The sequence below is a fragment of the Bufo bufo genome, chromosome 2, assembly GCF_905171765.1.
Source record: "Bufo bufo chromosome 2, aBufBuf1.1, whole genome shotgun sequence".
In the NCBI taxonomy this organism is placed as follows: Eukaryota; Metazoa; Chordata; class Amphibia; order Anura; family Bufonidae; genus Bufo; species Bufo bufo.
Window position 1 is genome coordinate 715,322,454 of NC_053390.1, and position 15,451 is coordinate 715,337,904.

Sequence of the window (15,451 nt, forward strand, 5' to 3'; positions counted from 1 at the left end):
ATTAAATGAAATATATCCGATGACCAGGGGCAGACTGAGAACTTAAAGCGGCCCTGGAAAAAAAACTAGATGTGTCCCCGTGATGTAGGCGAGTTCAAATTGTAAGAAGGCGAGGCAAAGCAAGTAGGCGGGGCCAACACAAGCCACAAGAAGGCAGGGACAACAGAAGTAGGCGGGGACAACAGAAGTAGGCGGGGACAACAGAAGTAGGCGGGGCCAGTAATACCATAGTACAGCACAAATTATCGTCCAAGCAAAACCATACACCACATTGCAGCATAATATACCGCCCCATCACCAGACTGAGGATGGGTATACAGTTGAATTCAGGAGGGCTCCTGCTGCCGCTGGCCAGGTGCAGGAATACCTAAAGCTCCTACATGAATTAGTGCTGAGAGCGTCAGATCATTATGTACCTGGCCAGCTGCAGTGAGGTGGGCTCAGACGGCCCCCTGGGCATCCCTATACAGTTTATAGCCAGTCCGCCCCTAACAATGACCAGGGGCGGACTGGCCATAGACCTTACTGGCAAATTTCCCGGGGGGGGGGGGGGGAGGGGCTGATGCCCAGGGAGCTGTCTGGGTCCTAATCACGGCCAACCGGTGGAAGTTTTTGGGGATGTATTATGTGCTGCTGGCAGTATTTTGTGATGGACTGTGGTATTTGGCTCTGTTGGGGTGGTATAATATGCCACAATATGGTATTGCCGGCCCTGCCTTCCATCAATTTGGACTGACTACAAAACAAGGCCACTTTTAGTACTTTTTCCAGGGCCACTTTTAGTTCCCAGTCCGCCCCTGGCAATGCCATAAAATTTTTTAGTAATTTAGACTATTTTCTTTAATAATTCTTTTCTTTGAGGAACTGGACTGACTACAAACAAGGTTTTGGAGATTTCAGCAAAGCAATGGGAGAATACTGGCTTGGGAATGACAACCTGCATTACCTGACATTACAAGGTACATGTATTTCATTGTAATACACTGCATATGTCAGCTACATTTGGCATACCCTGTGTTGTATTCATCTATGCGCTCACACACTTCATCATACTACAGCTCTTTATGACTTCTGGCTTGTGTTGTCTGTAGTGCAGCACCCATAGATTTCTTATGGGGTCCTGCCTGTCTACACATACCTTGAATTTCAGGGTAATTCAGAGTTTAAAGATTTTGTGTAAAGGGAAGAAAATGGTGGCATGTTCCATCACACATTTAGTAGCCTATGAACATGTAAAAAGTAAAATATGACACATTGAAAGGGGTTATGTCATGGTTGATGTAAAACATGAAAATTACCGTAGACATCATATAGGACATACAGTAGCAATGCTTTTCTAACAAAGTTAGAACCAGCCCTGTAACTCACATGGATCCAGAGATCTCCCCATTCATTGCTCCAATTGTTCTGCTAGATTTCTTTCAGGCTGGCAGCTCAGGGGTCTGGCCTTTCTTAGTGGATGTGCCCTTTCTGCTGTAGCTCTTTCCCTGTAACTGCTACAGCTTCTAACAGTAAATATGGCTGGTGGCTGTTGAAGATTGAAACTGAGCATGTGCGACCAGCTCAGTGAGGTGGACAAGAAATAAGGAAAAGAACAAACAGCAGATGGCGCTATTCAGATACATTTTATTTAAGAACTCAGTGGCAATGCTAACATTACACAAAATTACAAAAGTATGCAGATCCAGGTGCTGGTTTGAAAAAATGTAGAATGTGTTTCATGTCACATACCCTTTAAGGCCTCATGCACACAAACGTATTTTCTTTCCGTGTCTGTTCTGGTTTTTTTGCGGACCGTATGCGGAACTATTAATTTCAAAATTCATTTCCGCAAAAAAAAACGTAAGGTACTCCCTGTGCATTCCATTTCCTTATGTCCGTATTTCCGTTCCGTAAAAAAAAGAACATGTTTTATTATTGTCCTCATTACGGACAAGGATAGGACTGTTCCATTCCGCAAAATACAGAATGCACACGGACGTCATCTGTATTTTTTGCGGATCCATTTATTGCGGACCGCAAAATACATATGGTCGTGTGCATGAAGGCTAAGTCCCATACCCCAACTGCCAGATGAGCGCCGTAAAAAATAAAAAATAAAAACTGTGCTAAATAAACAATTTTTTGTCACCTTACATCACAAAAAGTGTAATAGCAAGCGATCAAAAGTCATATGCACCCCAAAATAGTGCCAATCAAACTGTCATCTCATCCCTCAAAAAATGAGACCTTACCTAAGATAATAGCCCAAAAACTGAAAAAACTATGGCTCTCAGACTATGGAGACACTAAAACATGATTTTTTTTTTGTTTAAAAAATGAAATCATTGTGTAAAACTTACATAAATAACAAAAAGTATACATATTAGGTATCGCCGCGTCCGTGACAACCTGCTCTATAAAAATACCACATGATCTAACCTGTCAGATGAATGTTGTAAATAACAAAAAAAAAGGTGACAAAACAGCTATTTCTTGTTACCTTGCCTCACAAAAAGTGTAATATAGAGCAACCAAAAATCATATGTACCCTAAACTAGTACCAACAAAACTTCCACCCTATCCCGTAGTTTCTAAAATGGGGTCACTTTTTTGGAGTTTCTACTCTAGGGGTGCATCAGGGGGCTTCAAATGGGACATGGTGTCAAAAAAACCAGTCCAGCAAAACCTGCCTTCCAAAAACCGTATGGCATTCCTTTCCTTCTGCACCCTGCCGTGTGCCCATACAGCAGTTTACGACTACATATGGGGTGTTTCTGTAAACTACAGAATCAGGGCCATAAATATTGAGTTTTGTTTGGCTGTTAACCCTTGCTTTGTAACTGGAAAAAAAATATTAAAATGAAAAATCTGCCAAAAAAGTGAAATTTTGAAATTGTATCTCTATTTTCCATTAATTCTTGTGGAACACCTAAAGGGTAAACAACGTTTGTAAAATCCGTTTTGAAGTTTGTAGTTTGTAGTTTCTTAGATGGGGTAATTTTTGGGTGGTTTCTATTATGTGAGCTTCACAAAGTGACTTCAGACCTGAACTGGTCCTTAAAAAGTTGGTTTTTGAAAATTTCTGAGAAATTTCAAGATTTACTTCTAAACTTCTAAGCCTTGTAACGTCCCCCAAAAATAAAATGTCATTCCCAAAATGATCCTAACATGAAGTAGACATATGGGAAATGTAAAGCAATAACTATTTTTGTAGGTATTAATATGTATTATAGAAGTAGAGAAATTGAAACTTGGAAGTTTGCAAATATTTCCAAATTTTTGGCAAATTTGGTATTTTTTTTATAAATAAAAATGAATTTTTTGGACTCCATTTTACCAGTGTCATGAAGTACAATATGTGACGAAAAAACAATCTCAGAATGGCCTGGATAAGTCAAAGCATTTTAAAGTTATCACCACATAAAGTGACACTGGTCAGATTTGCTAAAAATGACCTGGTCCTGAAGGTGAAAATGAGCCCGGTCCTTAAAGGGTTAAACCGTTCAGTCGTGGCGGCTGAATATTTAGCTACAGTATTATTGCTAACATCTATAGAGCGTGAAACTCAGTTAATTTCAATTAAGGAGATTCCCTTTTATTTCCAATCCTCTGCTGTGAAATTTGAATTGGAAGATAAATCTAAAGTAATGTCTGGAAGTAGATAGGGAATGTTCATTCTCACACATGAATAATTCAGGATTTCAGGATTGTAATAAAATAGCCATGTCTTTCTGAAATTTACTTTGCTTACTAGATGCAGCCCAGGTTTTCTCTTTCATACATGGAGGTTAAAACCTCCTACTACAATATTAGATGCAGTTGTATATATCTTCAAAATGCATGTGTTTTACCAGCTTTACAGATAAGAAGGTCCTTGATTGTGACCTCTGTTGGTGCATGGATGACAGATGATCTGCCAGAGTCAGCATCGTGTATAATTGTGTACTGTTCATCCTGCATCTTCTCTATGAACATAAAATATGCCTTTTTAGATATCTGCTGACAATACTCAGAAAATGAAAAGAGCAATATGGGATGGACTATATTATCTCTTCAATATTACCATCTCTTCCAATATTACCATTTTCTCTGACACCAGAGAGCACCTATGAGAGACAAAAAGATCTCCAGTTGTTTCATCAGCTGCAGCCAGCAGATGGCAGTATCACTCTCCAGCAGAGTGAAGTTTATTCTTGGTGTGAGGAATGAAGGGGGGCAAGTGGTGGCCGTTCTGTGATTTGGGGACTGTGCTATTTGTCATTGTAGGAGCTGAATATGTATTGAATATACTATATATCTGGGTGTTTATAGCACTAAAGCAAAAAACAAACAATGCAACAGCACTCTGCAAACACAAATAATAAAGTAAATGCAACAGTGCCAAATGTAAAATGCTAATGCTACGTAACAAATGTGAGATTCTTGGCAAATACATTTTGTACAAAATAATTTGTGCCTGTCCACCAACGTCAAGGTGATCTCTTTAGGACAGGAACCTAACACTAAATACTCCAATAAATTCAAGGAATGCAGGTTCCACATGCACGCTGAGCCCATACTAAATTGCTAACAAAATACTAGACCCTATCTAGGAAGGGTTTATTAGTAATCAACAAATAAAGCCTGTTTAGGCTATTAACCTCTCTTGTCCCAGATATTAAAACTTAAAGGGAACCTGTCACCAGTTTTATGGTGTCCTAATTAAGGGCAACATAAATAAGTGACTGATTCTCTTAGCAAAATGCTGGGTCACTTTCTTTAATTGACCCAGTCAATCTGCCAACATCTTGTATTGAAAAGCTACAGCTGATAATGATGAGTCCTGAATATTCATGAGCTCCTGACTCTCCCCGCCTACCTGCTGCTGATTGACGTTTTCCATATGAATCAGCAGCAGGTGGGCAGGGGAGTGGCTATAGCTCTGAATTAAATATACGCTGGACTCAAATCAGCTCATTAGCATGCGGCATGTGGCATCTTTGTGTGTATATTATGAGGTAACCATCTGTCACACCAGTAAGTGAATACATCTAAGGCACTTTTTAGTAGTTAATGATTGTATATAATTAGTTAGATTATAATCAAATATCCACATGACAGGTTCCCTTTAACTTTTATTAAATCTGCTAAGAGTTTTTCAGTGAAAAGAAAGTGAGCTACGGAAAGAGTTAAAACTATCTGATGCCCTGTCAGTACTGCAGCATGTGAATCCTAGCTACAATGTGAGCCGGGGGTGCACTCCCCGTGCCTTCACACACTTTAATACTGTATTAGCAGACCTATACAGCACCGTCCTATCTGTATAGAAAATTCTATGTGCAAACACTATTCAAACTAGGATAGGCTCTGCTATTAATACTTGTGGCTGGAACTGACATGGATCACAGAGTCTAAAACATTAAACTGTCCCGCAACATGTTTCACCAGCTAATCTGGCTTCATCAGGGGTAACGGACAGAATTGAATAAAGACGCTGTTTAAGGACCTTATAAATGCTGTCTCCACCTTGGGAGCAGACTAAAAGGGCCAATAGGTATGGAGGATGCGAGTGGGTGAGTATCAGGCCCTATCATCAATAGGCGACCTGCAAGTAACGATGACACTGCACCACCGTTATCCCGGTGGGAGCGTTCAGGTGAGTAAGATGCGCATCCAGTACCTGCGCCAGAACTTAAATGTACCCGAAGCGCCTCTTCTCATAGTGCGCCTGCGCGTACACTTAGTCTTCAGGCGCATCGCTCTGCCTTACTGCGCCTGCGCGTACACTTCGTCTCAGAGTTCGTTTCTCTTCATCACTGAGGCTGCGCGCTGACTTAGTCTCACGGCGCTGCAGCTTAACAGGTATTATCGCCATCTCTGCTGTGTTTCGGCTATGTGAGCCCTAGATGATACAAGGGAGCACCATAGCTAGATTTACACTCATTGGGATGAGATCATACTTTTAAATCGTATCTCACCCGAAATGGTATCATATCTATAGCACAGTGGGCATAAAAAATGTGATCTCGCTAAACGTAACATATTTATAGTAGTAAATATAGATAATCATAACAGCGTCTACGCCTGCTCACAAATTAATAAATATCGATCATGTTTGATTGAAAAATGCAGATAATTATTCTAAAAAGGAAGAAAAAGTGAAGCCTTCATTGAGGCCTTTTGGGATGAGGCTATCAAGACGGTAAATCCATCTTGTTTCTTCTTAAAGAAGAACTCTATCCAAATTTCCTCTACGTGCACCAAGTGTCTTTATACACAAGCCCCAAAAATTTAGACAGCCAGGATCTCCCTTGTGGAAAGTCCTAACATGCCTAGATATTGTGGTGTCAGATTTAATATTGATACTGCTTCTGTGTTTGCAAATCCGCTGTCGAAACTCTTGTGATGTTTTACCAACATACAATTTTAGAAAGGGCACTGGGCCACATACACTATGCCCATTGTTTGACAATTAATGAATTGCCTAATTTCATATTTGTTGCCATCCACAGGATTTATAAATTCTTTTATCTTTTTAATGTAGGGACAGAAACTACATCTCCCACATGGGTAACTACCCACTACATTAGATCTCAATCACATTGTTTTTGGGGGATCCTTACTGTGAAAACTGTGCACAAGATGGTCTTTGAGGTTTTTACCTCTATGATAGGTAACACTCGGTTTGGTCAATAGAACCTCGCTCAGGTCATTGTCAGTTTGTAAGACATGCCAGTGCTTTTGCAGAATTTGAAAAACCCTGCAGTGCTGAACATCAAAGGTGCCGATGCACCTAATAGTAGCAGGGGTATCAATTTTCTCATTTTTACTCAGTAAGTCAGGACGATGGGTATTTTTTGATCTATAAAAGGCTTTATGTAAGGTCTTTTTCGGATATTCTCTTTGATGGAATCTTCCAAACAGCGTATCACATTCCCTGAGGAACGCAGAGTCACTTGAGCAGTTACGACGTTCCCTTATGTACTGTCCAATGGGTATTCCTCTTCTCAGAGGCAGAGAATGATGGCTCTGCCAATGTAGCAGGTTATTTGTGGATGTAGGTTTACGGTAGACTTCCGTATTCATGCTGCCACCAGTGTCAATGGACACTGGTGGGTAAGGGTATTTTGATGTATCTCTGAGGTAAATTTCATACCTATATCATTATTGTTGAGACTCTTCACAAATTCATGAAATAGTGCCATGGTGCCATCCCATAAAATCAAAACATCATCTATAAAATGCCCCCAAAACAAAACGTGCTTGATGTGCTTTTGAAAGTGCTCCGTAAATAGAAGTGTTTTCCCACCACCCTAAAAAAAGATTTGCGTAATTTGTTGCACATTTACTACCCATTGCTGTACCAATTTGCTGTAAAAAAAATTGCCATTAAATAAAAAATTATTGTGTGTAAGGAGGAATAATGTGAGTAATAATGTGAGTACTAGCTCGTTGTGAGCGTGAAATTGGGTGCCCTTTGTGTATAGAAAAGAACTTACTGCCTTTATTCCCAAGTCGTGCTTAATATTGGTGTACAGTGCCTCAATATCCAAACTAGCAAGATAAGTGTGGTCTCTGACTTGAATCTCCTGTAACCTGGTGACCGCATCTTTGGTGTCTCTAATGTAAGACAGCAGGGAAGGAACAAATGGAGAAATGAATACGTCTACATATTGACTGATGTTTTTTGAATCTTAGATATTGCATATAGTGTTGCAATAGTTGGACAAGAATTGCACAAGAATTTATATTCATCTTTCGAGATTAAATTATCCCTCTTTGCTGCCAACAGAATGACTCTGAGTTCCTCAAGGAAACGCGATGTGGGATTAGTGTCTAATTTCTTATACGTCTGCGTGTCCCTCAATGGAGTCATCACCATATCCTCGTACATTTGTCTCTCCATGATGACTAGCTCCCGATTATCCCTTAGTTCTGAAAGAGCTGATATTTCACCTGGGTCAAGATTGTTGTTAACAGCGGACCTAGGTGTCTTAATAGCCTTAAGATCCTTAGTCACCAAATTGACAAAAGTCTCGATGTTACCATACTGGGAGAACGGAGGTGTAAACTTTGACATGGGTTTGCATTCTCACAATCAAGGGATTCCAGGACAGCTAGGGCCGCATCTTCTTTTTCTTTTTGCACTCGACAGTCTCTCTCTTTCTGTTTATTCATTTTGTGCAATGCTAATTTTCTTGCAAAAAGGTTTACTTACTATATCGTACCTTTTTGGTGCCACACTGGCCTCCATTATGTTGAGGGAATGCAGGTTCCACGTGTATACTGAGCCCACTCTGTATTACAGCTTTCCTTGTGCCAGATGGCCTCCAATAAATACAGGGAGAGCGGAATACAGCTTTATACTTGTGCTAATTAAAATCAGCCTATGATACAGACAGGTTAATCAAGAGTGAACAACCAATGGAGACAGCCACACCTCCAAAACAGACTGCAAAGAAAAAAGAAATTGGGGGTCAGTCAGTACATCCCAGTGCGCAGATGCATGTCGCCATAGCTGGAAGCACAAAAGCAAAAAACAAACAACGCAACAGCACTCTGCAAACACACATAATAATGGTGGAATATAGGTTGGGCTCAGTATACACGTAGAACCTGCATTCCTTGAACATAATGGAGGCCAGTGGGGCACTAAAGAGGTACAATAGTCGGGCAAGTAGTAGCAGGCCACAGATCTCCCTGACTTCTGATAAGTGCCACATTATTATTGAGAAGAAAGAGGATGAGATTGTGGACTGAATGGCTCACTCCTCCTCTTAGTCACAGCAGGATGATGTTGAGGTCATTTCTGAGTCTGACACCGTGCCTTGGAACCAGGGCTCACAAGATTCTTCCCACTCCTCCTCCTTGCAGCCCCAGAAAAGCCTATTAGTTGCATCATCTAGGTCTTCACTGCCCCTCCTAGAGTGACCCTTCTTTTTTTTTCTAAGAAGAGGCAACAAAACATCATGCACTATGGAAGACATTGAAGAGAGTGTCCCTATCGATGACTTATGTGTGAACAGTCAGCGTTTGGACTGCCATTAGGAGGGGGGTCAGGGTGAGGTGGGCTATTCCATGCATAGTTGTGTTGGTGGTAGTGGCACTTGTAGCCATGGTGGTAGGGTTGGTGGGGGCAGCGGTAGCAATGCAGTTGGGGCAAAAATAGAGCAGGCTTTTGGGAGAGGAGCCAAGGAGCCCACAATGATTTATCACAGACAGATAAAAGTATTGAGGAAGGTGAGGACCATAACAATGATTGTATGTTGGACAGGACCGGAGAGCCAGATCGGGATGCTGAAGAGGAGGAGGAGACAGCAGAGGAGCCAATGTATTGTCAAAACCTCCAAAATAATTTGCAGGGCCAGATCTGCTTCCATTGTCATCGGCTCAGGAATCAGTGATGTCGCTGATACTGAGGGTGCAGGCTCAAAAAGTGCCAGACCTGGGCCAAGCTTGGCTGCCGCTAGCACTGTGAGAGTATCTCCCGTATGGCGTTTTTTCTGCTCAAGGCCAGCACAAAAAAAACCACTGCCGTGTGCAAGATGTGCAGGAATAAAATAAGCCATAGGCATTCGAACACAAAAATAGGTACCAGGGCTCTATTGCAGAACATGAGTTGGCATGACTGGATCCTGTGCGAAAATAGAAATAGCCAGCATTCTGAATCAGAACAAGTGTGTCCTCTGTCTCCTAGTCTTCTTCGTCACATCCTGGCCATATCCCCAGGCAGTACAGTGACTTTGTCATCATCAGCTGTTTCTTCTCTTGCTCAGATTCCTCCTCATCCTCCGCTTCATTGTGAAACATCGTGAAACATCCATAACAGAATGTGTGGCCATGAGAAAGCTAATCGCAACCAGCAATTAGCTTGTGTGCAAGCTAAATTCCCACCTGTCCAAGTTGTTGATGGTGCAGTTGCTGCTGTAACACTTACTGTAGTTGAGGTAATTGTGGCACAATTCCATGCCTTCAACCACATTGAATGCTTCTCAAAACTAGAATTCTTCTCTATACTATGCCATCAGTTGGAGTTTTGGCCACGTGTCCATAGTGGTGCAGTTATGCGCCTTCAACAAATTTTAATTCTTCTCAAAAGTTTAATTCTTCTCTATACCATGAGATGGACTCGTCAAGTGTCTGTAAAAGTTGTCTTGTCATTATAGAAATATGGCGCAGTTCTTGCCTTTACCCAAATTTTATTCTGCTGTAGGATATTCGTACTTCTGCCCAGCTGTCTATTCTTTTAAATTGTTTAAAGGTATCTTGTTTTCTATATTACTGTAGCCTTTTCCCGGCACATACCCCATTCTCTGACCCCATGGACTTCTGGGCAGGCAGATTGAAACAGTGGCTGGACCGTCTTGTACAGTGTCACTTCAGAGAGGGTTTTCAACACGGCAGGTGGCGTCATCATACCCAAACAGGCAAAGTTGTCCTCCACCAGTGTACAAAACATCAAATTTGTCAAAAGGAACAAGGCATGGATCAGTGAGGATTTGACCACACCTCCAGCTGAGGCAGATGAATACAGTGAGGAACAGAAGTATTTGAACACCCTGCGATTTTGCAAGTTCTCCCACTTAGAAATAATGGAGGGGTCTGAAATTCAAATTGTAGGTGAATTCCCACTCTCAGAAACAGAATAAAAATAAATAAATCAGGAAATCACATTGTATGATTTTTAAAGAGTTTATTTATCTTGCACTGCTGAACATAAGTATTTGAACACCTTAGAAAATCAGTGTTAATATTTGGTACAGAAACCTTTGTTTGCAATTACAGAGGTCAAACGTTTCCTGTAGTTATTGACCAGGTTTGCACACACTGCAACAGGGATTTTGTCCCACTTCTCCACACAGATCTCCTCTAGATCTGTCAGGTTTCGGGGCTGTCGCTGAGCAATACGGAGTTTCAGCTCCCTCCAAAGATGTTCTATTGGATTAAGGTCTGGAGACTGGCTAGGCCACTCCAGAACCTTGATATGCTTCTTACGGAGCCACTCCTTGGTTATCCTGGCTGTGTGCTTCAGGTCATTGTCATGTTGGAAGACCCAGCCACGACCCATCTTCAATGCTCTGACTGAGGGAAGGAGGTAGTTGCTCAAAATCTCACAATTAATGGCCCCATTCATCCTCTCCTTAATACAGTGCAGTCGTCCTGTCCCCTTCGCAGAAAAGCACCCCCAAAGCATGATGTTACCACCCTCATGCTTCACAGTAGGGATGGTGTTTTTGGGATGCAACTCATCCTTTTTTGTCCTCCAAACATGACGAGTGAAGTTTAGACCAAAAAGTTCTACTTTGATCTCATCTGACCACATGACTTTCTTCCATGCCTTCTCTGGATCGTCCAGATGGTCATTGGCAAACTTCAGATGGGTCTGGACATGTGATGACTTGAGCAGGGGAACCTTCCGTGTAATGCATGATTTAAAACCATGACGGTGTAGTGTTCTACCAACAGTGATTCCTCACCTTTCTTATCATCAGTGATCCCCACAAGGTGAGATCTTGCATGGAGCCCCAGTCCAAGGGAGACTGACAGTCGTCTTTATCCTCTTCCATTTTCTAACAATTGATCCAACAGTTGCTCTATTTTCACCAAGCTGCTTGGCAATTGCCCCGTAGCCCTTTCCAGCCTTGTGGAGGTCCACGATTTTGTCTCTGGTGTCTTTTGACAGCTCTTTGGTCTTGCCCATGGTAGTAGTTGACGTCTGACTGACTGTGGGGTGGACAGGTGTCTTTAAAAAACTCAGACAGGTGCTACTAAGTTAGAATAATGAGTGGAGTAGAGGTGGACTTTTTAACCCCTTAGGGACTTAGGACGTACCGGTACGCCACGTTTGCCGAGTCCTTAAGGACTCAGGACGTACCGGTACGTCCTAACTTTAAAACGTGATTGCGGCGCGGCGGGGGTTAATCAGAACAGGATGTCCGCTGAAATCATTCAGCGGGCATCCTGTCACAACGCCGGGAAGGGGACCCCCCCCGCATCGGCGATTGCAGCAAACCGCAGGTCAATTCAGACCTGCGGTTTGCTGCGTTTCCGGTCCATTCGGGTCTCCGGTGACCCGATGAACCGGAAAAGGACGGTGATCGGTGGTGTGATTACACACCACCAATCACAGTCCGAGCATTTGGGGGAGGCGGTGCTGGCCGTGGTGCTGATGGCTGCTGTTCATGGTGCTGATTGGTCCTGGAGAGAGGCGGGAGATTCAAACTCCCGGCGCTCCTCTCTCCCCTCCTCTTCCTGCTGCTGCACCTGCACCAACGAGCACCGTCCTCACCAGCTCCTGTGATCCCCCTGTCGGCACCCATCACCCTCCTGCACCCATCACCCTCCAGGTAGGTTAGGGTCAGTGAGGGAGAGGCACCATTAGGCAGGGATAGAAGGGAAAAGTTAGTTAGGGGAAAAAAACTAAAAAAACTTTATCTGATTTATTGTTTCTGGTGGTTGGGGTCCACAGCACTTAGCTGTGAGACCCTAGACCCACCCCTGCCACTTGCCCCCCCCAGCCCCCAAATTTGCACAGGCCTACGTACCTGGAAGGGAGGTCGCGGTTGATGAGTCTCTCGTTGCGTTCAAGGGGAGACTCAGTTTCCACCAATACATTCCCACTAAGCGGGCGAGGTATGGCGTTAAAAGGTAGAAAATTTGTGAGAGTACCTCAGGGTACACTTACAAATTTTGTGTGTACGAGGGGCGAAATTCCCGTATTGAACCCACAGAATGTCCCCCCATTCATGTGGGACCTTATGCACCCACTGCTAGATAAGGGTTACCACCTATACGTGAATACCTTTTATACTAGTATCCCCTTGTTCAGGTCCCTTGCCGCCAGATCCACGTCCGCTTGTGGGACCGTGCAGAAAAATCAATGCGGCCTCCCTACCTACCCCCTCCAGGTACCTATCCCCAGGGGTGAGACCCTTTCCCTTACCAGTGGAAACCTGTTGCTGGTCAGGTATAAGGACAAGAGGGATGTCCTTATACTGTCCACAATCCACGGTAACAGCATCACCCCTGTCCCTGTGCGAGGTACCGTGGCAACGGTCCTCAAGCCCGATTCTATCGTCGACTACAATCGGTATATGGGAGGAGTTGATCTCTCTGATTAAGTCCTCAAGCCATATAATGCCATGCGCAAAACCCGGGCATGGTACAAAAAAGTTGCGGTCTACTTGGTACAGGTTGCCATGTACAACGCTTTTGTACTATCCCGAAGCGCTGGCAACACAGGGACATTCCTCCAATTCTATGAGGCAGTCCTCAAGGACCTTTTCAGGCCGGAGTACCTCGGGAATTGGAGGCGCCCGGATCGTCCCTGGCCAACATTTTCCAGGTGTGGCCCCCATACTAAAAAGAAGGGACAAACCCCAAAAAAGTGCAGAGTGTGTCACAGGAGGGGGATACGGAAGGACACCACCACTCAATGTGACACGTGCCCCGATCATCCGGGCCTCTGCGTTATCGATTGCTTCAGGGAGTATCACACTTCCATGGAGTACAAAATTTTTATAATCCCCAACAGTCCCCTAGAGAACATAAAAAACTATGGCTCTCAGACTTTGGAGATACGGAAACAATTTTTTCCCCAAAAAATATTAGTTTTAGTGCAGGCATCCTCAAACTGCGGCCCTCCAGATGTTGTAAAACTATAACTCCCAGCATGCCCAGACAACCTACAGCTATCAGCAGGGCATGGTGGGAATTGTAGTTTTACAACATCTGGAGGGCCGCAGTTTGAGGATGCCTGCTTAGTGTCTCCAAAGTCTGAGAGCCATACATATTGGGCATCGCCGCGTCCGTAAAAATCTTCTCTATAAAAATAACATTTAACCCAACCCCCCGGATAAACAGCGTTTAAAAATTTTAAAAAAGTGTAAAAAAAAGGCCATTTTTGGTCACCTAACATCACAAAAAGTGTAATAGCGAGTGATCAAAATGTCATATGCACCCCCAATTAGTGCCAATAAAACCTCCATCTCATCCCGCAAAAAATTAGCCCCTACATTAGACTGGTTTATTTACACCATGTCCCATTAGAAGCCCCCCTGATGTAGCCTAGACTAGAAACTCCAAAAAAGTGACCCCATCTAAGAATCTACACCCCTCAAGGTATTCAAAAGTTACTTTACAAACTTTGTTAACCCTTTAGGTGTTCCACAAAACTTAATAGCGAATGTAGAAACAATTTTAGAATTTAAATTTTTTGCTACCTTGCCTCAAAAAAGTGTAATATAGAGCAACCAAAAATCATATTTACCCTAAAATAGTCCCAAAACAACAACCACCTTATCCCGTAGTTTCCTAGATGGGGTCACTTTTATGGAGTTTCTACTCTAGGGGTGCATCAGGGGGCTTGAAAGGGTACATAGTGTAAATAAACCAGTCCAGCAAAATCTGCCTTCCAAAAACCATATGGCGTTCCCCTTCTTCTATGTCCTGCCGTTTAGCCAAATAGTAGTTTACGACCACATATGGGGTGCTTCTGCAAACTACAGAATCAGGGAAACTCATATTAAGTTTTCTTTGGCTGTTAACCCATTTTTTCCAGTAATAAAGTAAGGGTTAAAATGGAAAATTTTCCCAAAAATTGATATTCCAAAATTGTTTCTCCATCTGCCATTAACTCTTGTGGAACACCTAAAGGGTTAACAAAGTTTGTAAAACCTAGTTTAGAATACCTTGAGGGGTGTACTTTCTTAGATGGAGTCACTTTTTTGGAATTTCTATTCTAGGGGTGCAATGGGGGGCTTAAAATGGGACATGGTATAAACAAAACCAGTCCTGCAAAATCTGCCTTCCAAAACCCATATGGCGTTCCCCTCCTTCTATGTCCTCCCGTTTGGCCAAACAGTAGTTTAGGACCACATATGGGGTGTTTTTGCAAACTACCGAATCAGGGCAACCCATATTGAGTTTTGTTTGGCAGTTAACCCTTACTTTATTACTGGAAAAAATGGGTTAAAATGGAAAATTTTCCCAAAAAAATCGAAATTCTAAAATTGTTTCTCCATCTGCCATTAACTCTTGTGGAACACCTAAAGGGTTAACAAAGTTTGTAAACCCAGTTTTGAATACTTTGAGGGATGTACTTTCTTAGATGGAGTCACTTTTTTGGAATTTCTATTCTAGGGGTGCAACGGGGGCTTGAAATGGGACATGGTATAAACAAAACCAGTCCTGAAAAATCTGCCTTGCAAAAACCATATGGCGTTCCCCTACTTCTATGTCCTCCCGTTTGGCCCAACAGTAGTTTAGGACCACATATGGGGTGTTTTTGCAAACTACAGAATCAGGGCAACCCATATTGAGTTTTGTTTGGCAGTTAACCCTTGCTTTGTTCCTGGAAAAAATGGATTATATTGGAAGATTTTCCCAAAAATCGAAATTCTTTAATTTTATGTCCATTTGCCATGAAGTCTTGTGGAAGACCTAAAGGGTTAACAAAGTGTAAGATCCTCACCTGCTTTGCACTCCAGGG

General features: G+C 42.7%; 1 protein-coding gene across 4 annotated transcripts in view; it reads left to right on the forward strand.

The window, feature by feature from the left end:
• Positions 1 to 15,451, forward strand: part of FGL1 (fibrinogen like 1) — a 56,764-nt gene that overhangs the window by 32,969 nt on the left and 8,344 nt on the right. For all 4 annotated transcript variants that reach the window (XM_040418778.1, XM_040418779.1, XM_040418777.1 and 1 more), the window contains one exon: positions 862 to 959. In XM_040418778.1, coding sequence (XP_040274712.1) covers positions 862 to 959 — 98 coding nt within the window. The remainder of the gene's footprint in view (positions 1 to 861; positions 960 to 15,451) is intronic.